Source organism: Micrasema longulum, unplaced genomic scaffold (assembly GCF_059751315.1).
Source record: "Micrasema longulum isolate JH-2025_06_02 unplaced genomic scaffold, ASM5975131v1 h1tg001274l, whole genome shotgun sequence".
Lineage (NCBI taxonomy): Eukaryota > Metazoa > Arthropoda > Insecta > Trichoptera > Brachycentridae > Micrasema > Micrasema longulum.
In genome coordinates this window covers 14,899-42,051 of record NW_028278461.1, presented here as the reverse complement: position 1 = coordinate 42,051, position 27,153 = coordinate 14,899, and the positions used below count along the sequence as shown (strand labels likewise).

General features: G+C 32.2%; 1 protein-coding gene across 1 annotated transcript; it reads left to right on the top strand.

Annotated features, from left to right (window-relative positions):
* Window positions 1–5,571: 5,571 nt before the first annotated feature.
* Window positions 5,572–26,867, top strand: Gprk2 (G protein-coupled receptor kinase 2; the record flags this gene model as incomplete). Its single annotated transcript, XM_088234730.1, has 12 exons — window positions 5,572–5,685; window positions 9,675–9,787; window positions 10,995–11,211; window positions 15,625–15,830; window positions 18,339–18,528; window positions 19,385–19,517; window positions 21,333–21,460; window positions 22,420–22,568; window positions 22,864–23,009; window positions 23,813–23,870; window positions 24,004–24,267; window positions 24,863–26,867. Coding segments are annotated over 12 exons (1,814 nt in total), but the record flags the coding sequence as incomplete, so codon positions are not given.
* Window positions 26,868–27,153: the final 286 nt, after the last annotated feature.

The window sequence follows — 27,153 nt, the reverse complement described above, 5'->3', positions numbered from 1 at the left end:
AATGTGGATGTTCAAACATGGGCAGAATGGTGAATGTTACACAGTGTGTAAAGTGGCCACTTAAACCAGCCAATGACAGGTCATAAGCCCTGTAAATGCCTAGACTTCCATATTCCCTTCTCAAAAATGTTTAGCCTTTTTTAGCTAATTGTCCTTAAAAAATATAGCTTGATTAGAAAGACAGTTGTCAGCAAAAGTGACGACATAACTTTGTAGTAACGTCTAAGGAGTGATTTATATTGACACACGAAAAATCATTTGTATCTGGCGTGTTAATTTATTTTTTTAATACAATGCTTGACATATAAATCAACATAATTATATAAAATCAGCTTTAAAACAAAAATAAACCTAATTATTAACGACGTTCTTACAAGGTTATCATTTTGCAAAAACGTTAGTGATGGGACAAATTAATCAATGTAAATTGATCGAATTAAAAAATTATTCATTTGATGTTGTTCATGAAAAAAAGTATAAATGTCTTATTTTTTGGTGAATAATTGTCGTAAACACACTACAAAAGGCTTGTTTTTGCGTTTTTATATCAATTTCCGGAAACAAGAGTTTCATGTTTGCATGAAAAAACTGATAAAATCGATTCGATCGGTACATGATAAGTGATCAGTAATTTCCCATCACTAGTTACATTAGTTTGGCAGCTGTCATTTTAATCAAGCATTATTTTAAGGACTATAGTTTAATAGTCTATTAACAAATAAAAATGTATGAAAAACCACTGAAATTCCTCATTCAGATTAAGCACGCACTAAAGTATAATAAATACGCTTACTTATATCATAGGTATAGATTATATACCAATAACATGAGCAAAGTTGTAAATATAAAAACAACCTTACTTATCCCAAATGTCCAATAGATCACTAAAGGGCGAGGCTGAAATATGGAATTAATTACCTAATTTGTGGTAGAGCGGTATTCGAGTATTTAACAAATGACCATTTTCTGTACTCAACTCGATTGAATAACATTTCATCTTGTCGTTTCGATGTTTCGAGTATAAACAGGCGGACACATTCTTGTAGAAGAGACCATTCCCAGGGCCGCAATTACAAACGCTATCTTCATCGGTACACATTGAGACGGTATAAACTAACATCGATTTTTATGTGCGAAAATGAATATATTTGTATGAAAATTCGAAGTATCTTCGTCGGTTACCTGTTATTTATCTTTAATTTTATCTACAAAGTAAAATTCAGTTTTCTGAATGAAAAATAGGGTTTGCATTCGTTTTTTCTAAACATGTTCAATTGCAGGTTACCGACGAAGATACTTCAAATTTTCGTACAAATATACACATTTTCGTAAATAAATATAGATTTTCCTTTATAGACGTCGAAGATAATTCTGTCAACCTCCGATTGTAATTGGACCCCCTTTAAAATAAAATCGAATTTTCTGTACGAAAATCTGTATAGTTTTATAGAAAATTTATGTATCTTTGATGGTAATCTGTGATTAAACATGTTTCAAGACATAATATATATTATTATTTATTGGTTTTTACAGAAAATTCGATTTTTTTCATATACAATCGAGGATGATTCTAATCAAATGTATCACCCTTTCGCTCCGAACTCAAGTGGCTTCGTTTTTATCAGCGCATAAACTTTCAATCTTTCTCACTTCTTATAATATTCTTCACAACCCTTGCGCTCCAAAATATCTGGCCGAGAATTTCATTAACCTTTCTGATCATGGCCTTTCGCTTCTCTCTTCTCAGGAGATAATACTTTTCATTTCTCGACATAGCACATCATTTTTCAGCTATTCCTTTTCCGTGCAAGGTGTTAGACTTTGGAATGAGCTACCTCTTTATATAAAAATGCACCTTCTGGCCACTTTCAAGAAACGCCTGAAACATTACTTTATTATCCCCAGAATCCTGAACTCCCTGTATTTTTATTGTTTTTTTTTAAATATATATTTTTATCCCTTTTCTTTCCTTGGTTCCTCTTTCTCTCTCCTTCCAAACTCATTATCTGATTCCACATTCCTCATCCTTTAATATGTATAACATAATGTACCTTTTTAAAGTTAAAATGTGCAAGCCTTATCTCCCTATTAAAAAACAGCTGTTGATATTTTTTCATATTTTTTATTCGTGTGTACGTAGTGTCTTAGAGTTTGGTTCTCCGATTCGGAATCCTCTTATTTATTAACATAATAATATTTATAAAAATCGCATTGAACATATTAAAAACTGTTTTCTTAGACAATTAGATTTAAAAGGTAATGTTACGTTTTCAAGTAGGACTGAGTCCGCTAATTTTCATAAAATTCAAAATCTCGCAACTCGGCGTATCACGTTGGATATGAGTTTTTCTCTATAAAATTGTTAATAACCTAATCGATAGCCCAGAAATTGTTAGAAGCATTTCATATCGAGTCCCTGTCCGTAGAACTCGTCATTCTGTACTTTTCGACATTTCCAGCGCACAGACTAATTGTATGAAGAATAGCACTCTTCGAAGAATACAGACTACCTATAATGACAGTTTTAGTGACATCGACATATTACACTGTAAATACTATAGTTTTATCAAATCTGAAGACATTTTAAATTTATCTCCTGATTAACTTTTAACTTTTACATACATCCACTACCTGTATTTAATGAATTGTTGGTTGTGATTTTTTAAAAAGTATAAATATAAATGTCCACGGAAGCAGAGAGAGAGGGGAGAAAGGTAGAGTTGGAACTATACCATTTCTTCTCCCTTTTATGTACTTTTGATTTAATTTTTACATTTCCTTTTTTTAGTATTGAATTTTTCCCCCCTCCTTCTGTATTCATAATAAATTAAAGTGAAATCTGTAATTGGTCTTACTTTTAAAAATTGTTTTCTTCTACCCTGATTTTGTTAAAAAGACTCTATGATTTCCATAATAAATTTATATTTTTTGTTTTTTAGTACAATTGTTTGACCAACTCATCTTTTGACCAGTCTGTTTTTTGGCTGGCTGGAAGATATTGCTTATAGCAATAAGTCGCCAAAGTACTTAGTCTTTGTTTAAAATAATAAAAATAAAAAAACAACTTTGTTTTAACCACTTTTTTTTTCATTTTTTCTACCGACTGGTTTCAAAGCTACACAAGATTCTTTATCGAGGTATAATGAACTAATTAATTCTATCCTATTTTATTTTATCAATGTTTACTAAATACTATCGGTCAACACGCTGGAACATCTGAGGTGCACAGATTTTTCATTTTCCTTGAAGTAACCGATTGTTGAAAATGTGGATGTTCAAACACAGCAGAATAGAAAATGTTACACACGACAGATTATTGTTTATTACGTTTAGATCATTCCGAACAACAAAAAATAATTGTGAGGCCCAAAGGGGTTATATTTCTAGGCGCCCTAGATCTTAAACCAGCGAGGGAAAAGGGGGATGATGATATGATGGGAGGTGGTGTATATTAATAGGTAATATAATTGATTTATTTTTCCGTATAAACATTCGAACCAGCACGCCGCCGCCGCGCCGCTCTCGTGTACGTGCGCCGATTATTCAAATTTTTGACTAGCCTATTTTTAAGTATTTGTTGGATTTGGTCATGCAAAATCTTTCGTGACCTTTAGCGTTTTTCGCATCCGTCAATGTTCGCATCATAAATCTTTTTATTTATTCTTTTGCAATACTTTCGCCCTACATGTCCGAAACATTCATATTTATATTTTTTTTATTTATATTTGTAAAATACCAAAAAATCAAACCACCACGCCGCAGGGATAGGCAGAGAGGATAGAACACCATATCACTTTGTCTATCTATACATACTTCGCTTCCTCTACATTTCTAGCAGAGACGCTGGATTACAACACCCTCGAATCTCGTTGTCATATTTTTCTCGGGAAACACTTCTATAACTGATTTCTGGGGTGCTATTCTAAACGCTCACGCGGCGATAGAAAACGCTTTAATAGCGCGTATTTGGTACGTAAATATGCGCTGTAAAAGTGTTGTTTTACGGCCGCGAGAGCGTTCAAAATAGAAACGCTGGAAGTATCGAAGTAGCAACAACTATACTAGAACGAGATCTCTCATGCCATGTTATGTACCCAGAGCCGTTCGAATGCAAGTCGAAATTCGCCCATTAATAGGGCAATTCGCTTGCTGAATACGGCTTCTGGAGATAATATTGACATATATTTTGTACATATCGGACGTTTAGCAGCTATCTATTTTTATACATTAACTTGCCATTCGTAATGGGTTGAACAACTAAACTAAATAAATAATTCATACGTCTATCCACGCACGCGCGCCGATTAATCCTACTTTTGACATGTCCATCTTCAAGTATTCGTTGGATTTGGTCATACCATGTTTTACTCGGTCTTTCTCGATTTCTGCATCCATCTTTTTGGCCGTTCTTTCCCAGTCCATTCGCTCTACATATGCAAATAAACGTAGAACTCCTTTCTTAATTTTGTCGATAATGCTTGTCTCGGCCTCGCGTAATTTATTGATTAATTAACGCCCTAAGGGCCTTTACGTATCCTAAGGTTATAAACAATTTACAAATACAAAAAATACAATTTAAATTTAAAAAATGTATGTAAAAAAAACTAATGTTAATTCTAGAAACTCAATTATTATTTTTTAAAATTAAGAATTTTTTATATATTCTTTTAAATATTTATTTCTTAAGTTAGCTCATATTAAAACTAATATAAACTATTATGTACATTTACATCATCTAAATATATTTACATTTCCTTACAGTAACTTATACATTTATTTTTAAATTCTTTCAGACACTTTTCATTCTTCATACATTCAGGCATCTCATCATACATTTTTAAACCCTTATACATCAAACAATTTTGCGACTCAGCTCTTTTCAATAATGGTAGTCTTATTTTATCCTTTTGTCTAGTAGCATATTCATGACAATTTTTGTTTAAGACAACTTTATCCTTAAAATATTTTGGTAATTTATCGTGAAAAAAATTATGTATAAATATCAACATATTAAATTTAAGTCTCCTTCTTACAGATAACCATTTTAGTTCATCTCTCATTTTTTTTACATTGCTATATTTATTTTTCTTAAGAACTATTCTCATCGCTTTATTTTGTAAAATTTCTAGTTTATTTAAATTTCCTTCGTTTGCTAAAAATAATATTGTTGAGCAGTAATCTATATGTGGAAGAATGATTGTTTTGTAAATTAGTTCTGCAGTATCTTTATTTAATTTATTTCTCAATCTACTAAGGAAAAATATTTTTTTTGATATTTTTTTATTAACGTGTTTTTTTTATGAATGTGTAATTGGTTCTTGAAGTTTGATATAGTTATAGCAAATATGTACATAAATATATTTTTTGGTCATCAGTGTGTTTGTCCCGAGAGAGAGAATTCTCGGGAACAAAGGATAAGATATATTAATATATCTAAAATAAATATGATGCCTCATTGGCCGATTAGGCACATTGACAAACTCAAAATATTAATTAAAAAATGTATTTCGTGTCAAAGTTTGCGAATTGGACACTCCTGCGTCCATGAATAAATAAATAAATATTAAGTAGATTTTCCGTTTGTTTCAGGAGGATCCGATAGTAACAAGGGAAAGAGTAAGAAATGGCGCAAGATATTGCAGTTCCCACACATTTCACAGTGCATAGATATAAAAAATAAAATAGGTAAGTTTAAAAAATCCCACATTCAATATTATGTCAAGAATTATTTACTGATTTGCGTTTCATTAATATTTTTGAACCACCATGTATCTTAAATAATAAGTAACTTCAGCTCTACGGGAAATTGGATACAATAAATGTATTCTTGCGCGCGGTAAAAATTGGATCATCAAATTGTACGGCACAGTTTTCTGAAAATGTACGAAAAAAATAATATAAACGAACAACTTCGAACGACGTCACTGGTTCATACGAATCAACCAATGATAAGAGAGTTATGAAAGATTTCCGGTTTGCTTGCCGTCAATGAACCAATGGGCAGAACTGATCGAGAATAAGCGGAAGAGAACCTCTGACGTCTAACGCGGAGTTATTTCTGAAATACAACACTCGAAAAAATCATAGCGCTGATAATACGATCTATAAAAATTGAAAAAAAATTTTTTTGGCTTAGTTTAATAGTACATTAACAATTAAATAAAAAAATCGCTGATGTTCCTCATACCCGTTTTAATTAATTTATATGAAAACTTAGCTAAACACTATAGGGCACATATTTTGTATTTATTTACGTCTTGCAAACCTTATAAAATATGTTATTTTAAAGATAATAATCATATTTATGGCATTTGAAAAAGCTGAGTGGAAAACTTATCAACGAGTGTACGTTATTACGATACACTTGCGACATAAGACTTATTATTTATACGAAATATTAGAAAATAAAATTCTTAATTCTGGTGGTAAATGTATGAACCACTTTGTTCTAGTGTCCTATAAATTGTTAAAATCACTGTAATGACCGGTTTCATAAAAATATGTTTGTTGATTATTATTGTTTATTGATCATTGTTTTTCGTTACTTTTTTTTTTTATTGAAAAAAAATTACATGAACATTTTTTTAAACATTCATTTAATTCCCGCCGAAAAAAAATTACATGAACATTTTTTTAAACATTCATTTAATTTCCGCCGAAAAAAAATTACATGAACATTTTTTAAACATTCATTTAATTCCCGCCAAACTGCAAAAGCAGTTTTTTCGCGGAGATTTCTTTCTTTAAATATTTAAGTAACATAATATAACGTGTATAGGTACATAAAAAATCAACAAAATAAAAGTTTAAAAAAATATATAAGTAAATCAAGTCTTTTTTGATACTGAAGTATATAAAAAATAATTAACAGACAACACTTTTTTGAACGCGGTTTAAAACTGTTTGGTTTTCCTTTTCTTTTTTTTTTCTTTTTTTCTTTTTTTACAAACTAAACTTAGAATCTTTTTACATACTAAAAAAGAAAAAATAATTGGCATTATTTAGTGTTATTATTTATACTGTTATTGTTTATTGTTATTCTTGTTTACTTGTCATCTTGAGAGTAATAAGTCAAAAATATTTCGATCATGTTCGAATGTTTGTAGACAGGCTGAATTTTACTTCCTAGGGAGTTTTTGAGATTTAAATTTATTGCAATGGAGAGTTTTGAGAAGGGAATATAGAAATCGAGGCATTTGAAAGGCTTATAACCTGTCATTGGCTAGTTCAAGTGCCCGCTTTACACACTGCGTAAAATTCACCATTCTGCCTATGTTTAAACATCTATATTTTTTTATCAATATTCCTACAGAGATGAGGTAGAATTTTTTCAAATTCAGGATTATCGATATTCGAGCGTTTACAGGGCTTATGACCTGTCATTGGCTGGGTTGAGTGGCCACTTTACGTTTTTTACAACATTCCCCATTCCGCTTATTAGCGAATATCGACACTGGTATCATTTTGATTCTTGTATATATCTTATTAAATGAGAAAGCATTCACTAGCGCGTTGGAGCACCATCTATGTATTGATATTGAAGTTAAGTATTTTTAATTAGCATATTACTTTATTTTACTTACCTACTTACTACCTACTCCCCCTCGGGAGAAATCCAGATTTGTGTATGTACAAAAATACACATACCAAAAAATAATGACATCTATATTTATTCAACTTGCCATGTTACCAGTGTGTAAGTGGCCACTTGAACCAGCCAATGACAGGTCATGAGCTCTGTAAATGTCTAGACTTTCATATTCCCTTCTCAAAAATGTTTTTCCTCTTTGTTGCAATAAATTTAAAACTTAAGAAAGTTTTTCTAGAAAATTCTACTCTTTAGGCCTCGAATAATCGCCATTTCGGGCCTCAGCCACCTTATCACTTTGTCAGTTTTTTTCAATTCTCTGAAATCTTTGTCAGTTTAGTAAATTTTGCAATAAGCTACCTTATCATTATGTCAGTTTTTTATCAATTCTTTAAATTTTTGTCATTTTAGTAAATTTTGCAATAACTAAATTTTTTTGCCCAACATGTCCGAAGGCCTCTGTGGTGTAGTGTTTAAGAGGCTTTACTTACGCTCTGAAGGTTCCGGGTCCGGTTCCCGGTGAGAACTAAAAAAAAAACTCAAGCCTGGGCGTTCTGTGCTGTAATTAACCGCTGTAATTGGGCCTCCCGGTCTGTTGTGGTGCAAAAAAAAACAGTGTTATGTACAAAATTACAGTGGTGAATTACAGCACAAAACACCCGGGCTTGAGAAAAATTACATTCGGTTTTTGTTTTCTCACCGGAAATCGAACCAGAAACCTTCCGTGCGTGAGTCTCTTAAGTGTCTTAACCACTAATCACAACACCACGTCAATAAACCGTTAATCAATTTTTATAAAATTATTTAGTGGCATTATTAATACTCTTATTTTGTAAATTCTAGCTCTTTTTTTGAGATCCCTGCGTTAAAACAATCCATGCCCCCACCCTTCATCCATATTAAAAATAGTCTTTCAATTGTTGACGTACATATAAATATATATATATATATATATATATACATATATTATATTGCATTGGATATTTGAATGCTATAAAGGACAAGATGTAAATTGTTCAAGGGAAAAAAAATGCATTGTTATTTTATAAATACTCATTTTTGTTCTGCGTATTTTTATATACATATACAGGTGTTCATTAAACCCTGTCACATCAGAAACCACGATGATCAGTATGAGCAAGAAGACATATTGGCACATTAAATTATATTTTTAGAAATAAAAAATTTAAAAAAAAAAATATCAAAAAAAGAAAATGGTTGCTTATTTCTGCAATGGAGAAACGAGGAGGGGGGAGGGGAGAGTCTGATACTGCGCCGCGCTCTCCTCACTTCTCCCCTGCAGAAGTAAGCAACCATTTGTATTTTTTAAATATTTTTTAAAAACTTTTCTTTGTTCTAAATATTTTTTTAATATGCTAATATGTCTTCTTGCTCATACTGATCATTGTGGTTTCGGATGTGACGGGGTTTAAAGAACAACCTGTATATGTAAAAAAATATGTATTCAAATTTGTTACAACTGAGAGGGAAAACATTTTGGAGAAGGGAATATGGATGATAATAACTCTGTAGGGAGGAACTTTAGCCTGTCTGCAAACATTTGGACATACTTAAAACATTGTTTAATAAAATATTCATTCAAAAAAGTTAAGCAATTTAAAAAAAAAAGTATTAATACATATTTATGTATTATATTTTTTTATGTAAAGTTTGTACCTCTCTAATGGAGAAAGATGATCATGTTTCAAGAGGGAGTTTGTTTTACAATTATTTATATTACACCCTTTTTTGGTAATATTTATAGAAAAATATTTACTAAAACACTTATTCGAATATAATAAAAACAATTAAACAATTTGAGCAATGCAGCATATAAATTAGGAGGTATTTGTTTTAATGTATTAAGTGACTAAAACAAAGAAAGGAGAACTTCTTTTTCCTCTCATGGGTTTTGTTTCTGCCTGTTCATTTAATGGACTTACGGGAATATTGATCTGTATCTAGTGTTTAATGACATCGATAAGTTTCTAATTTATTTTTGTGCCGACGTATAATAGAAGAAAAATATATAATATAGCATAATAGAAGAAAAATGCTTTCAAGTCTTATGTGTTATGTGTTTCAGATGTGACCTATAGCTACGTGGTAGACCAGCAGCCTATCGGAAGGCTGCTGTTTCGATACTACTGTGAGAAGAAGAGGCCGCAGTACTATCGCTATATCAATTTCTTGGATGCCGTGAGTCTATTATGTATTATTTTATAATTTATTTACTTCCCACGCCAAAAGCTATGAACTTGAGAATGATGGCTAGAGCCAGGTCCTTTTTTGAAACTTTTTATTATAAAACCATGTAATATTTTAGGCAAATTGTATATCGGTACTTATAAGACAGCATACTTAACTTTTCCACTATCTCTATCTACCTTGGTATGATGAAGCCGGCTCTATCGACATGTCGATTCGTGTTTCAAGGAAGATGAGGCTATCGATAGTATTGTCCATGTAAGTTCAAGAAAAGAGCCAAAAAAATCTTTTTTTTTTTTATGATTAACTATTTTTATTTTTCGAGTACAATAATATTATAAGGGGAAAAAACACAACTAAAAAACACTACTAGTTTAAAAATCAAAGTAAAAAAGTTATGTTAAAAGTATCTAATTATAGTCAGTATTTACAAAAGTGGAAATAATATTTGAAATATATGTAATCCATGTAAGTTCAAGAAAAGAGCCAAAAAATCTTTTTTTTTTTTTATGATTAACTATTTTTATTTTTCGAGTACAATAATATTATAAGGGGAAAAAACACAACTAAAAAACACTACTAGTTTAAAAATCAAAGTAAAAAAGTTATGTTAAAAGTATCTAATTATAGTCAGTATTTACAAAAGTGGAAATAATATTTGAAATATATGTAATATGCTCAAATGCAAAAATACATTTTCAAAAACTAAAAATATATATATATTTTAAAGAATTAAAAAATGTATTCATATTAGGTATAAGTTTCCTAAAAGGAAATTGTGCTGTATATGTTTAAATTGTAACTTTTTAAATTTTAAGGTAAAAATTAGGTAAAAAAGTATGGCTAGTTTGTATGAAAAGTGCATTCAACAATATAGAAAAATAAAATATTAGAAGTAACACAACATGACTTGCACCGCTTCAATTATTTCATTCCTTAGTTTATGCATTGAATTTAATGTTTATTCTAAGATAGCACCCAAAATTGTATGTTAAGGAATTAAAGGAAATTTTGAATGACTCCCCTACACAATCAGCTAATAGTGACTTCTCCCTCTTTACCTAAATGCCAAAGAATTTATCTTTAACTATACCGTCATGGTGAAGGTATGGCTTCCGTATCTTCTGATTGTAGTTGCCCGCTGGAGTGCTCGTGTCCTAAATTAATAACTCATCAACTCTTTGTTCTCTGTCCGCAGGTGGAGCGGTACGAGCTAGAACCTGAAGAGTCTCGTGTCGAGTCAGCCAGCGATGTTACCGAGAAGTTCCTCAAGGTGCAGTTGGGCGAGGGGGAGGGCGACGGGGTCGGCGGCGGGTGCTACGGTGACGTCCTAGTGGGGGGCGGTGGCGGCAGGGAGGGAGTGCTAGACGTACTGAACAAGGACCTCATAGAGGGGTGCCGGGAGAAAGCAGCTGGTAAGTCACTACTTTATCATAATTATCTCTAACAGTGCATATTAATATAACTGGTTGTTTCCCAAATTACTTTGAAGAACGAACGGTAAATCCCAACAGGAATATACGTGGTCATAACCGGAAGCTTTATCGTCCCCAATTCTCCTTATATCCCAAGCAAAACTTCTTTCCAGCAGAGTGGTTCCAGACTGGAATAAATTGCTAAGCCGAGTTGTTCATTCAATTTTGGTCAACCAGTTCAATAACGAAAGAAGAACGCAGATAAAAAGCAGTACACGAGATATAGGTGCACGAGCAAAGGCTGCCTGCCTATAATAAATTATAATAATATTCAATTCAATTAATTAATTTAAATATAACAGATACATTACAAACATATATTCAATATGTACATATTATAAAAATGAAAAAAATACACGAAAGAGACTCATGTCAAAGTAGTAGAAGGATTCGGCTCCGGAAAACCCCTTCGGATACATGGAACAGATCAATATCCAGAGCGATGTTGTTCAGCATAGCGGTAGCCCTTCCAACAGGCATAACCATAAGCAGGTTGGTCCTGTATATCGGAATATGAAACAATCTATGCTGACGCTGTCTTAGGTAATTATCAGGAACATACAAACCAATGCTCATCATAATCTCAGAATTATCGATCACACCGTGCAACAATCGATAAAAATGTGTAGTCAAATACACATTCCTTCTAGTCTCTAAGCTGTTGTAGCCAAGCATACCCTGGAGAAACTCGGTCGGGTAGAGCTAAGGATAATAGGATTATGTATATATAATGATTATGTTACTCCAAGATTGTTCAATAATCTTGCGGAATCATTATTAACACACAGAAGATCTTCAAATAAAAATAAAAAACTTACTAAATGCCTCCTTATAGTATCTTAGAATTAGAATAGAAGTTTATTATTAAATGTATTTTATATGTATGTGTGCAAAACAAACCTGTTTTTAAAAAAATGTTTCTCACTGAAAAGTCTATAGACTTGGTGGGTTAATAAAATTAAAATTATTTCTGCCATATACATTAGATTTTAATTAACGAGAATATCAAACATAATAATAGGACAGAAAAACGTATTATAAAACACATACGTAGGTATTGTATATTAAGTTTAAATAAAATTATTGAGTATATTACACAAATTATAACCCGATCTATTGAAATTGATTTCCTCTTTTTGCCAAGAATATATTATACATGTTACTAAATACAGTGCTCTCTCAGTGATCGGTCACTCGATTATCCAACAACTACTATAATCCGCTGTTATTTTAACTAGTTGAACGCACAAAATTAGGCTCTTTAATTCGCTGGTATGATACAAATTTCCATGGAGACAGCGACTCTAGTGTTTTGAAACATTCCCAAAGTTTAATTGAATTACCCTGAAAATTTAATTAGGTACTTTCAAGTGGTTTTGAATTTTTTTCTTTACAGACCAAATATATCAAAAACTCAAAATTGACAATGAGGAAGTTCAGTGGTTTTTATTTATTTCCTTATTTGTTAATAGACTATTAAACTAAGTCAAAAAAATATTATTTTTACATACCGTATTATTAGCGCTACGATTTTTTAAAGTTTTGTATTTCTGAAATAACTCCGCATGTAACGTCAGAGGTTCATTTCCGCTTATTCTCATTCAGTTCTTCCCATTGGTCCAGAAGCGACAAGCAGACCGGAAATCTTCAATAGCTCTCAGATCATAGGTTGATTCACATGAACCAGTGACGCCATTCGAAGTAGTGCGTTTTTATTAAAACATTTTTTACGAACATTTTCAAGAAACTTTGCACTACAATTCAATGCTCTAATTTTTACCCCGCGCAAGAAAACTCTTTTTGTATCTAATTTCCTGTAGGGCTGAAGTTCCTCATTTCTGGGTTTTAACATTTGTGGGGATTTGTGAGCCTGAAAAAAGTTCTTAAAAACATTTATTCGATATTACTGAATATGAAAAAAATGGCAAATGCTGTCTTCGGGGTTATATATAAATAAAAAAAAAAAACTTCCCAAACAAAAAGTATAAATAAATCAATAAAATTAATAAAACTAAACAAATGGTAAGGAAAAAAATATATAGAAATTAATTTTTACATTGAGCGATGCAAAAGTTATATTTGCGTCACTAGAAATGTTTTAATTAAAATGATTAATGAAATAAAATAAGAAACCACAAAATTGCACTAATAAAGCAAAACCTTTAATTACCTCCCTTTATCGACCTATTATTAACTCGAGATAAAAATTCAAAGGATATGGTTAGTTGATTACGTATGACTGACGTCAAACAGGCAAACAAACGTTTCCAGTACTTAAAGTAAATATTTTTATAAATAAACACCAATGTAAGATAAAAATTATTTTATGTTAAACTCGACAAAAAAACAATAATGGCCCTAGACAAAAGGCGCGCAATTGCGGATCAATTGTTTATCTATAATTTACTTAATAATCAGATCGATTGTGCCGATTTGCTGGCACAAATCAATTTTAATATTCCTCTTCGTCGCACTACACATACTGAGTAACTACGTTACTGAGTAACGACAAATGCAACACCAGAGCCGCTCGGAATTCTCATATCAGGGTTGAGTATCTAGTAACTATTGTATTTGTGGAAGGAGTTTTGGAAGGTAGAGAATAATGTTTGTGTGCGTATAGTAACAGAGCTTTTACATAAAGTTGTTTTACAGATGTTACATTAAGATTTACGAATATACCGAGAGAGCTAGTCCTGAATGGGACTCTTAAGATAATTTTTATTAAAGCTTTTTGTGCAATTATTATTTGTTTGATCAATGTGTCATTTGCACATCCCCATCCAATTATTCCATATTTCAAAACTGATTGACTTATTGCGTAATATATTTTTACAAGTTCTTTGAGGCTAATTATATTTCTTGTAATTTTAAAAAAGTAAATTTAAATATATTGTGTTGTGCACGTAATTGGTGCTGTGTTATGTGTAATTATATCAATCTAGCACTGTGTGCACAACAATAACCTTAAATAAAATTAAATAAAATTGTAAAATGGATGTAGTTCGTCATAAAATCTTAGAATTTTACAGTACTGTGAAATATCCAACTATTAAAAATGTAGAAGCTCTGCCCAACCGAACTGAATTCAGTTACATGTGTTACGTGATAGAAAAAAAACGTTCCAAATAAATCATTGCTGACACGTTTCCTTGATGACTTGTTCAGTATCACAATTATCTCATTCCAGAATCGTAAAATGTGTTTGATTTTAATCCAATAAAATTTCCCATATTGGATTGAAGCACGACTACTAACAACCCACTGAGCATAGTACAATGCGCACTTGCCTGTGTGGGTGAATTGATTGTAATTCAATGTTTGCTGACCCTTTGCTCGAAGATAATTTAGGGTCAATACTAGGACATGGAATGTTAATTGTATCAACTATACTCGATTATTCAATATGCTGTTTACATATGTCTTCCATTCAGTATTATGTAGGTACAGTGATATCACTCAAATATGTATCATCATTTCCCTATCCGTATCCAGTGGTGCATAGGGCACTGCAATGGTACTCAAATAAGGAAGTTCAGTGCTACGAGAAATTGAATATAAAAAATGTTTTCTTACTCGTAGATATAAAAGCATTTAATTGTATGGCAAAGTTTCTCAAAAATTTATGAAAAAAATCATCAAAATTACGTCACTAGTTCTTCTGAATCCATCCATAGAGTATTGTGACAGATTTCCGGTTTACGGAAAGCCAACACCACCAATCAGATGAATTCACCGAAGAGAGCTTATGACGTCACAGGCGGAGTAATTTCAAAATCACAAAAGTTTAAAAAGTCATCATCATTCCCTTTCCGCACCTAATGGCGCATAGGGCACTGTATTGGTAACCAATCGCAGCGTATTTTAATAATTTTTGTTGCAAGAAGGTAAGATGATCAGTCTTACGCTTTAGGTACCAGTCCAGGGACTATGAAATATTCTAGTGTGAAAACACTCTTTTAACCTTTTCCTTACTGTCCTAAAACACCCGCGCGTTACGGTGCTGTGTAGTCTTCAAATAATCTGTATGTGTGTAAAACTCGAATATTCGTAGGTGATATTTAAAAAAATATGTATTGAAAAAAACTTCATTACAATTCGCTACTAAATTAAATACTGTTTTTACTCTCCCCTGAAAAAAAGTAATTTTTGGATTTACGAGTTTTGCAATTTAGGCCGACGATTTGTTTCTGTCCACCATTATTCTACAAGTTTACTCTTTTTACATGATATTGTGTGGAATATATCCACTGTGTAAAACAGTCCAGTGTATAGTACAAAAGTTAAAAAAAATATCTTTAAATTTATTTTTCAATTGTAATTAAATATTTTAAATGTACATGTGTATTTCAGGGGCGCCGAAGGATGTGTTTTCCGGATGTGTAATAGCCGTGAAGGCCTTCCTGGCGGGGGCGCCCTTCGAGGAGTTCCAGGGCTCCATGTACTTTCACCGCTACCTGCAGTGGAAGTGGCTGGAGGCTCAGCCCGTCACCTACAAAACCTTTCGCATGTACCGGGTTCTTGGCAAGGGGGGCTTCGGAGAGGTTTGCGCCTGTCAGGTAATATCAAACATTTAATACATTTAAAATTAAAAAAAAAAAAAATTTAAATGTCTTTGTTTTTAACCACTTATTTTTTAGCGGCCGGTTTCGAAGCTGTGAAACTTATCAAGGTATTATTTTCCTTTATAAGGAAGTTGGGGTAGCTTCGAAACCAATCACTAAAAAGTAAAAAATAAGTAGTTGCAAACAAAGTTGTTTTTTTTTGTAGTTACATAATATCTATGAGACATTTTTTTTTCTATTATAATCTACTTTTAAATATTAAGTTATCATATAACTGTAACCTTCCAAAAAAGAGACCATAGTCCTTAAAATATAGCTTGATTAGAATGACAGCTGTCATACTAATTTCATTAGTGATGGGAAATTACTGATCACTGATCAAATCGATTTTATCAGTTATTTCATGCAATCATGAAACTCTGTTTCCGAAAATTGATATAAAAAACGAAAAAACAAGCCTATTATAGTGTGTTCACCAAAAATTAGACATTTATACTTTTTTCATGAACAACATCAAACGAATAATTTTTTTATTCAATCAATTTACATTGATCAATTTGTCCCATCTCTAACGTTTTTGCAAAATGATGTAACCTTGTAAGAACGTTGTTAATAATTAGGTTTATTTTAGTTTTTTTTTTAGTTTTAAAGCTGATTTTATATATTAATGTTGAAATATGATTCAGCTTTAAAACGAAATGAAAATTATTCATGCGTTGTAATAAAAAATAAATTAACACGCCAGATAAAAATGATTTTTCATGTGTCAATATAAATAACTCCTTTGACGTTACTACAAAGTTATGTCGTCACTTTTTCTGACAACTGTTATTCTAATCATGTTAAATTTTAAGGACCATAGCTCTTGTGCTTGGAAAGTGACTTACACTGTTATAGTTATTTATTAGTTCAAAGATATATAATTTCGAATATACACGTAAAAAAAATGTACAAAATAAAGAGAAAAACCGAAAATAATAATACAGTAATACTAATGAAAATAGAAGCTGTTTTTACTCAGGTTCAAAAAATTCTTTGATTTATTAGTTTATAAAGTTTTTTAGTTCATTGGGGATTATTATAATTTTATATTCCTTTAAAAAAAAAACTAAACGACCATGCTTGTGTGGAATTTAGGAATTTAGATATTATTTTGGTATCTGACTTAGTGAGTGACTTATTGATCTCAAATTTGTTTATTTTTTCTTCTTTGTTAATTTGTAAAATATAATTTATTTTATATATAGTGTCTACTGTATGAACTTAAAATAATTTATGTAGATTTTCTATACTGAATGTTGAGGGTTTCTTTAAAATTACTTTGATAATAGGGAAATATCACATACTACGAATACCAATTAAAATATGTGAAATGAATTAAGAATAATTAATTGCATTTTCAAAATCAATATGGATATTGTGGAGAAATGTTTTAAAAACTTAACAATAATGTACTAATGAGAAAGCACGAAATTAAAGATTTTGGGATTGTTTTAGACTCAAAACTACTTTTTGAATCGCATATCAATAAAATTACCTCCAAAGCATTGAGCATGTTAGGTTACATAATTCGAATGAGTAAACACTTTGATAATCCAAAGGCCCTTATTTCATTATATTATACATTTGTCAGAAGCCATTTAGAATACGCCTCTCAGATATGGAATCCCCAGTATGCCATATATATAAGTAGAATAGAAAATATTCAAAACAAATTTATAAAGTACCTTAAATACAAAACCGGTATTTCTTATGTATCTACTCTCACTGCCCTCCACCTTCCATGGAATCATTTCTCTACAATACCGCAGAGTGTGTGCGGACCAACTACTGTTTTACAAAATTATGACAGGAGTGGTTGACTGTACAGAGCTGCTTGGTTTAATAACAATACATGTGCCAGCCAGGATTTGTAGACGGTACCACCTGTTTCATGTACCAATAAGTAAAACATCGTATGTTAAAAATGCTTTTTTTCGTAGGACTTTTTCAATGTACAATACAAAATTTAAAAATAAAGATTACACAAACATCACTCTGTCAGATTTAAAATTTACACTAAAAATGTATTATGTAACTTAGTAGACATTATAATAATAAATATGTACATCTCCCCTCCCCTCCTTATCCTCTCTTCAAGCATTTTTGTCCTTATCCCGCCCAATTTACAGTAACTTAATGTTATTAAAATAAATATTTAAAAAATCTTTGATTATTGAGTACATGAAAATAACATTTTTATATGTATAAATTGTATGTATTTATTTGATATGTAATATATTTTCTTTACTAACTTTGTATACTATGTGGAAATCTGTTATTAGTTCTGAGTTTATACATTATATCTGTTTGTTTACTAAAAATATGTATGTAGAACTGTTGATTTCCCAAATAAAATAAAATAAAATAAATAAAATATATATTTTTTTTTTAAATATGTCACTTACAAAATTCCTTACCCATGAAACAAACCTTGTCTGAGCGTAATGTTTGTGGTTTCAGGTGCGTGCGACCGGGAAGATGTACGCGTGTAAGAAGTTAGAAAAAAAGAGAATAAAGAAGAGAAAAGGGGAAACTATGGTGCTGATCGAAAAGCAAATATTACAGAAAATCAACTCTAGATTTGTGGTCAGCCTGGCATATGCCTATGAAACCAAAGATGCTCTCTGTCTAGTCCTCACTATTATGAATGGTATAATCCCTTTGTAGTCTGGTTAAGAATTCAATCGCTCTATTGTAGTGTAGACATGCACATAACCGATTGATTAAAATAATTTAATTATAGTTTTTATCTAATTATACACATAACTAATTTATTTCAATTTCTTTTTTTTTTTGTTTTATAAAGGAGGAATTTTCTAATTTTTATTTTACTCATTTGGACAGAATAAACAATACACTTCTATATGTAAAACATTCAAGTTTTTTCATGAAAATTTTTGGTAGAAGTTCATTGTAAATTATTATAGAAAAAAAGTCGAGTGATGCTTAAATCCATAAATTTGTTAAGGAGTCTCAAAGATATTGCGAAAGCGATGAACCGATCAAAATACATGTGCAAAATACACTCATATTTTATTTCTTTAATACTTTTTTCCACTCAATGGCGTCTCTTAAAATTGATTTATTTTTGAAACATTAAATTTCATAGATTTTTATGGCCGTTCAGATACGTAATGAATTTTATTTACTATGCTGCATGTTGTTTGCACTCATTTCTGCCGTTTTTATCGCATTACAGCATACAACATCAATCCTTATGTTCATTCTTGAGGTCCTGGGTTCGATTCCTGGCAGAGACGACATGATTAAGGTAGTTCTACACCGAAATATGTTTTTGTTTCTGAACTGGCTAAACTGATGCCCATATCTCCCATATAACCAAAATAATCTAGATAAGCTGCGTGCGGATAGGGAAATAACGATGATTCTTATCACACATAGGAAAGCGTTTTAAAATACAATTTTAGAAAGTACCAAACATCATTGGGTCTCCAGCCTCATGTTGTGGAAATAGATGGTTCAAATGCATAATGTTTCGGTTCCAGGGGGAGATCTGAAGTTCCATATATACAATATGGGCGGACCTTCTCCAGGTCTGGAGTTAACCAGAGCTCGCTTCTACGCTGCAGAAGTAGTCTGTGGCTTAGAGCATCTTCATTTACAGGGAATCGTTTATCGGTAATTTTTTCTTATTTTCAACATCTGTATTTATTATTATAATACTAAAAATATGTACAGTAAAACCCCGTTTTTACGTTCCACAATTTTACGTTTTCCCGCATTTTACACCGAAATATTTAGGTCCCATTTTTTTCCATACACATTCCTCCAATTTACGTTTTTTACATTTTTCATAACCCCGGTTTTACGTTGAAAATTTTTCGAAACTCATTCGATCCATCAAAAGGCGCCGAGCCGCGCGCCGCCGTATTTACCCAAAATGGTGAATAAAATCAAGGTAAATAAAAAAGTGTAAATTGTTGTCTCAAACAAAATTCAAAGTAAGTAGGTTGAGTGTAATTGACCATTTTGTTTAAGTGTCTAATTTTGACATTTTACCAAGTTGTAACATGCGGTTGCCGCCTGAAGAATAAAGTCTTTACATCAATAAATTACGATGCAGAAAGTTAAAAAATTTGGCAATAGAAATATTATTTGAAGTTATAAACATAATTTGGAAAGAAAATTGTTAAAACAGTTATCATAAAAGTGTGAAACAGTTTTGCAGCAATGTAAATGACAGTTGAAATTCTGTGGTGCCATACTAAAAAAGTGATACCATATAAATGAAATTTCCCAATATTTAGGGACAAATCATTGCATGCATATGCAAATTTTTAATTTTGTGTTTTTAATGTTAAGTACCTACATAAAATTATTCAAACATATTTTTTTAATTCAATAAAAAAACAGTGTGGTTTTCATTGAAAAAATACATTTTTTTTAAATGGGTAAATGGGTGGAAATCATGGGTAAATATGAATAATTCCCAATTACGAACATTTAAAAAAAAAATCTGTAGTTTTCATTTCCTCACTTTAGCGTTTTTCCTCAGTTGAACGCTTTTTTCGCTGCTCCCTTGAAAATATATGGTTTCATTCCACTTTTATTTTTAAATTTTAACTGTGCCTGGGTCTGGTCGTAACCGACATTGTAAGACTGGTGGGAGACTTAACAAATTTCTATATTATTTACAAATGTGATTTAATATAATTATGGAATAAATTAAACCCGGTCGGTAGAAAGAAGTAGAGGTAGGCAAGAAATGTCAGTAAAAACAATATTTATCTCTATTTATTTCATTAGTAGCTGAAACCCTTATTGATGTGGGGGAATCTACCAAATTATTGCAGGCATTATACATCCAAGAAATTGATTAAAAAAATGATATATATGTCACTCACATCTGTTAGGGTTTCAGCTTTTTTACTTTACAGAAATCAACAGATTGACACACCAATAACAATAATATTTTTGGAAAATAAAGGTTTAGGCCTATGGTGTGTTGCTGAAAAAAAATATTTGCAGCACTATGATTTTTTAAAGTTTTGTAATTTTGAAATTACTTGGCGTGTGAGTTCACACAAGTTCACTTCGGTTTCTGCTGGTCGATTGGCTTCCCATAAACCGGAAATCTATCACAACACTACATCATTAGTTGATTCGGAAGATCTTTCATACATTTTCGAGAAATTTTGTAATGCTGTAATTTATACCGCGTGTAAGAAACCATTTTTCATATTCAATTTCCCATAATACTAAATTTCCTCATTATTATTAGAGCCTTAATATTGCCGTTTCTCCAAGCTTTGTTTTTGTGGCGTATCATTGTATCGCAATAATCTCTTAAATCTAGCATTCTTGAAAATGCCCGCTTCTTCAGAAAATAAACCGAGAAGTTAGGATTGACACCCCATACTGAAACGATTCATTGTGGAATTTTATCCAGAAACTTCTCCATAGTGAATATTAATAAAGTCTCTTACTTTCCAGAGATTGCAAACCAGAAAACATCCTCCTCGATGACGCGGGGCACGTGAGGATTAGTGACCTAGGATTAGCTATCAACATCCCGGAAGGGGAGATGGTGCGGGGAAGGGTTGGAACAGTTGGCTATATGGGTAAGACCATTTAAATAATTAATTCTCCCAACTATTATGATTTGGTAAGGTGTCCAAAATAAAACACTTAATTGGATTTAATTCTACTTTTTTTATTATATATGTGACCCGTTTCGTCTTGTTAGGACATTATCAAACTAAGTTAAATATTTACAAAGTTCCTTATATACTAACAATAATTCTTGGTCTATATAAAAATCCTCAATACTCCCCCCATAAACTATAAGCACTATTATACACCTATATCATTAAACAGCAATTATTACATTTTTGAGGAACTTCACCTTACAGAAAGCAGCCAGCCGTAGAAAAGTGAAACTGATATAATAGCACTTTTGCGAAAAGAGTGAATAATCAAATCTACACAACAGTTGGAATTTTTTTGACTTTGACAAATGATAAACAATGAATACATTTATTTGAAATATTACTAATGAGAATCTAATTACGTATTTTAAGTAAAAAAAAAACAATAAAACTGAAAAAAAATCTTACGGTACTTACCGTAAGATTTTTCTTGTGCTGTGGGCTGTTTTTGGCAGAACATAGAATTGACCTTACTGCACCCAATAACATCAATATCTCATTTTTTCAAAATTGTGGACTGGCTGCTTTCTGCATAAGTACAGTTCGATTAATGCTCTAATTTTACCGGGTGTAAGAAAAAATTAAATATATCAAGTTTTCTGTTGCACTGAACTTCCCCATTGAAGATAACTCTGTTAACTTCCCATTGTAATCGGGGCCCAGAGATTATAAATATTGAAGTGAAAAATGTGTGTGATCCCACCAAGCATGTTTCATTTGTGTCTGCAACTAAATTATTCTAATAAAAATACTGGCATTTGGTTAGTTTAATACACAGTATATATGTACACTGGAATATACATATGTATAATTAAATATCTATTCCAAGATGCAGATAAGGAATATTGTAACATAATTAATGATTTTTACAGCTCCAGAGGTGATTGACAATGAGAAGTACGCCTTCTCTCCAGACTGGTTCTCCTTTGGATGCCTCCTATACGAGATGATTGAGGGGCAAGCTCCCTTCCGTGCCCGAAAGGAAAAGGTCAAACGGGAAGAAGTCGATCGGAGAGTCAAGGTGAGGGCTTTACGCATTCAAAACTAAATAGCCGTAACATAGGAAAAGATTCTCCCGCATTACCCACGACTTGTTCTTTATTTATTTATTTGTTTATAAAACATTTTTAATATTTCTCTGACAATTGAGAATGTTTGAGGCGTTGTAACAAAATGTGATACAAATTAATGTCATGCTACAATTTTCTACCGTTTTTTAAATTTTATTATGAATATTTGGAGAAAATAAAAAATATTCATTTCATTATTTGCAGAAATCTATCAAAACTACCGGTACAGTAATTTATGTTTTGCAGGAAGAACAAGAAAAATACTCCAATAAGTTTTGCGAAGCCGGAAAATCCCTCTGTCAGCAACTTCTGGCCAAACGCTGGCAACAGCGACTCGGCTGCCGGGCAGGGAGGAGGGGTGCCGCGCAGGTCAAACAGCATCCCTTCTTCAGGTATATAGATACTCCCAAGAGAAAATTTTTGAAAAATAAATACGGAAAAACTTCTAAACTCTAAACAGAGATCTATTTTCATGAATAATACTGTGCCATATTCCTCATTCCTTTCACCTTGGTCTAAATATTTCTTTATCTACATATATATGTATATACAGTTAAACACCCTTTTCACATTTTTCAAGGGAGCAAGAAAAATGAGTGTAAAACTGAGTAAAACTCTCAAGTGAGGAAATGAAAAATGTATTAAAAAAATATAATCAAATAAAAATAAAATTAATTTTTTAGTCTAGTGTAAATGTATTTATCTAAATTTGTTGCAACTGGGAAAGCTTTTTTGAGAAGAGAATATGGAAGTCTAGGCATTTACAGGGCTTATGGCTGGTTTAAGTGGCCATTTTACGCACTGTAACATTCACCATTCTGCCTATGTTTAAACATCCACATTTCCTCAACTCCCCCATCTGTTGACTTTTTAAAGTAAAAGAGCTAAAATGCTTTATCATGCGGGATTCGTCCGGCTTAACCAATTCATCTACTAGGCTGTGTAAAGTGGCCATTTGAACCAGGCAATGACAGGTCATAAGCCCTGTAAATGCATAGACTTCCATATTCTCTTCTCAAAAATGTTTTCCCTCTCTGTTGCAACAAATTTAGATATAAATACATTGTATATTTGTACATTGTTTTAAGATATGTTTTTAACATTGTGAACATATGAAAATGCCTGAAGGAACGAATTTTCTAGCATGTAAATAGCTGACTGTTTCTTTCTAGTTTAACTTAATTTTGATTTTCAGGCCAGTTAGTTGGAGACGGCTAGAAGCCGGGATGGTGGAAGCTCCATTTATACCCGACGTAAGCATTCTTTGTATTTTTCTCCATTAACTTCTCCAAATTGCATGTGTACTTTGTTCACGGCCAGCCAATAACACATTACTATAGGCTGTGAAACATTGGATAGCACTGTAAAACTTGAATATTTATCCAGCCGCACGCTGTGTACGCCAAGGACGTACTAGACATCGAGCAGTTCTCCACTGTCAAGGGGGTAAACCTGGATGCGGGGGACGATTCCTTCTACTCTCGCTTCAACACGGGCTCCGTGTCCATCCCCTGGCAGCACGAGATGATCGAGACCGAGTGCTTCTCCGAGCTGACTCGCTGGGGGGACGAGACTGGCATGCCTCCTGACCTGCTAGTTCTGCCGGAGCCGCAGCCCGAGGAGACCGGCTGCTTCCCCTTCAGGAGAAAGGTGACCAACTATCCAAGATATACAATTGTTGCGAGTAACAGAAATTAGATGTAAATGCTATTAAATAATTTCATAAAACCACTTGCCGACATTTCTGTCTACCAGTTTCATCAGGATTGATAACATAAGAATTTGTTTAGTTTCCCATGTCGGACAATGTTGGTCACTGCGAAACTCGGTCACTGGTAAAAGTTATACACTATTTTTATTATTATAATTTCAAATTGCAGTTCATTTGATAAGATTTGCATTAATCACTTCTTTTCTAAATTATAATGTACTAAGTGTTATACTTGTTTTACTGTTTATGCTATGATACATCGCCTCTGTTACTTCAATACTTTTTATATTTAAACCCTTTATTTATTGTTAATTTGCTGCATACCTATGTTATAATTTCTTGTTGAATTTTTCATTATTATTTCCTTATTTTCTGCTGATTTTATTTCATGTATCTATATTTTCTATACTTTGTCAAAGGCGTAAGCCATTGAATTAAATTAATAAGATTGTCTGCTGCATCTCAAAAAATATTATGATTTCTCAGCTCACAAAATTTTTTCATTGATTGTAAATGTGTGCATTTTGTTTACAGAAGAAAGTGTCGGCTCGCATGCGTCAGGTGCCGTTCCCCGCTCACCTGCTGAACTCTCCTGCCCCCCTTGCCCCATCTTCGCCCCCCAACAGCTGATAAAGGAAACAAGAGCAATAGTAACCAGCCTGTGAGATACCTAACCTAACCTAACTTGTCATTGTAAAACATACGTAGTATGCTGAAAGTTTCAACCCACGAAAACCTAGAATTTCATTAATTCACTAGGTACTCGCGTTTTTAAAAAGACATTGGTTTTGTGATTTACTGCCTCACTGTGAGAAGATGTGATAATTTACATTTTCACTGTAAAATGAAATGTCTCTACCTTTCCTAAGACCTTCAACCAATTTCCAACTATCCCAACCTTCATCCCTTTCCCCTCTAACTCTTTCCTGTCATATATTTACCTCTCTCCCTATAACTCCCTTCCTACTCTTGTTTTCCACACTACCTCTTCTTGTTTTCCACATTACCTCTTCTTGTTATCATGAAATGTATTTAAACAATATTTTCTTCTTCTTCCTTGCTGTAGACCTGTTCTCCAGAGGGTCGTTCCTCCCATGCGGTTGATTCCCAGCTGTCCTTCCGCCTTTTGGGAGGTCTTTCACGAGGACGAGTCCCGTGAGGCTGATTATGTAGTGCAATATAAGGGAGTCTGGTGATGTCCATTCTTTAGATATGACTGTACTAGTCCCTCTTTTGCTGTCCACTCCGTCTTATGATCTAGCCACACATATCTCTCTTATTCTGGTGTTCCTCACGCGATCTCTTAGAGTTTTGCCTGCTAACATCCTCAGTGCCTTCATCTCGGAAATCCTAAAGTCTTGTTCGGTGCTGACTGGGTCTACCCTCGCTTCGAAGCCATTATGTCACTATCAGTCTTACGCACGCTTTATAAATTTACATCTCTCGATGGTCATATTTTTTCCATATCGTGGATTTTACAGCACCAGAGATTGCAGCTGCCGAAAGATATTCGATTATATTTATTTACGGAAGATTTGAAAACATATTTCTGGGTTCAACACTTTCTGTATAACTACATCCACCTAAAATTATTGGCAAAGATACTAACCGACTTAAGAATTCTGTTGGCAAAAGAAATATCTAATACATGGAATGTGTTAAAATAATTGTGTTTGCGTGATTTAATTAAATTATTATTATTGGATTATGTATGGACCTTTGTTGGTCTGGCTATATCTAGTCATTTATGATGAAACCTCTTTTTGCACGGTGGATAATGTTCCTCGCAGTACTATGTAAAAAAAAGTATACTAAAAAAAGAACGGACGGGTTTCCTTGTATAAAAGTCAGTTTGGGATTTTGAAAAACGAAATTGTATTCTGTTTATTGTACCTTAATTTAATTTGACTTTAATATAATTTGAATATTCACTATTTCTATCAGGCAATAGACGTACTCGTTTAAATACTTTTGATATGACATTACTTTCATCGCTCGGGATATCTAGAGCCTGTGTAATGTTTTCATCCAAATTAAAAAAAAAAAAAAAACAATAGTAATCCATATTAGCCCGATTATAAATTGGCCTCGATTATAATGCGTCTGAATATAACACAATCTATATATTTAGGGCAGGAATGAAAGGAAAAATTCACTAATCTTAACCCCGAATATAACAAATGTTTTTTTTTTCATTGTTTAGAGTAAAAATCACACTGTTAAACTAATTTTCAATTTAAAAAAAAAAATTACCTTATCATTTTATTTCCAAACCGTGTAAAAAGAGGTTCCGTTGTACATTATTTATTAATTATACTTTCATTTTTTTTTTAAATGCTTCGAACAAATGCGCATTGTTTTTTTCTTGGCTGTTGTGCCATGTTTTGTCCGCACTCTGCCGACATTTTGAATCGCATTGCAGCGTTCATCACTCAATATGCATCTGAATGACTGAAAATCTAAGAAATTGTCATCCAAGTGGATTTTTAATTATTTTGTCAAATTATTCTAGTCTGAAACCACTCTATCGAAAAGAAAATTATTAAAAACTCTCGAATACATTTAGTTAATTTGCTACTGGCCTGATTCGCCTAATTATTATAATCACAATATGTTATTTCTTTTCCAACGGAATTCTCATATGATATCGATAATTTTAATCATTATTAATTAAGAACATGATCAAACATGGCATTACCTTCAATTTGATTTTCTCACATTCTCTTGAAAACTTAAAACCCCAAAACTGTTAAAAATTCCATATCACATTATTTTTCAACAATATCTAATTTGAAAAAATTACGAGTATTAATTGAGTTTAATCA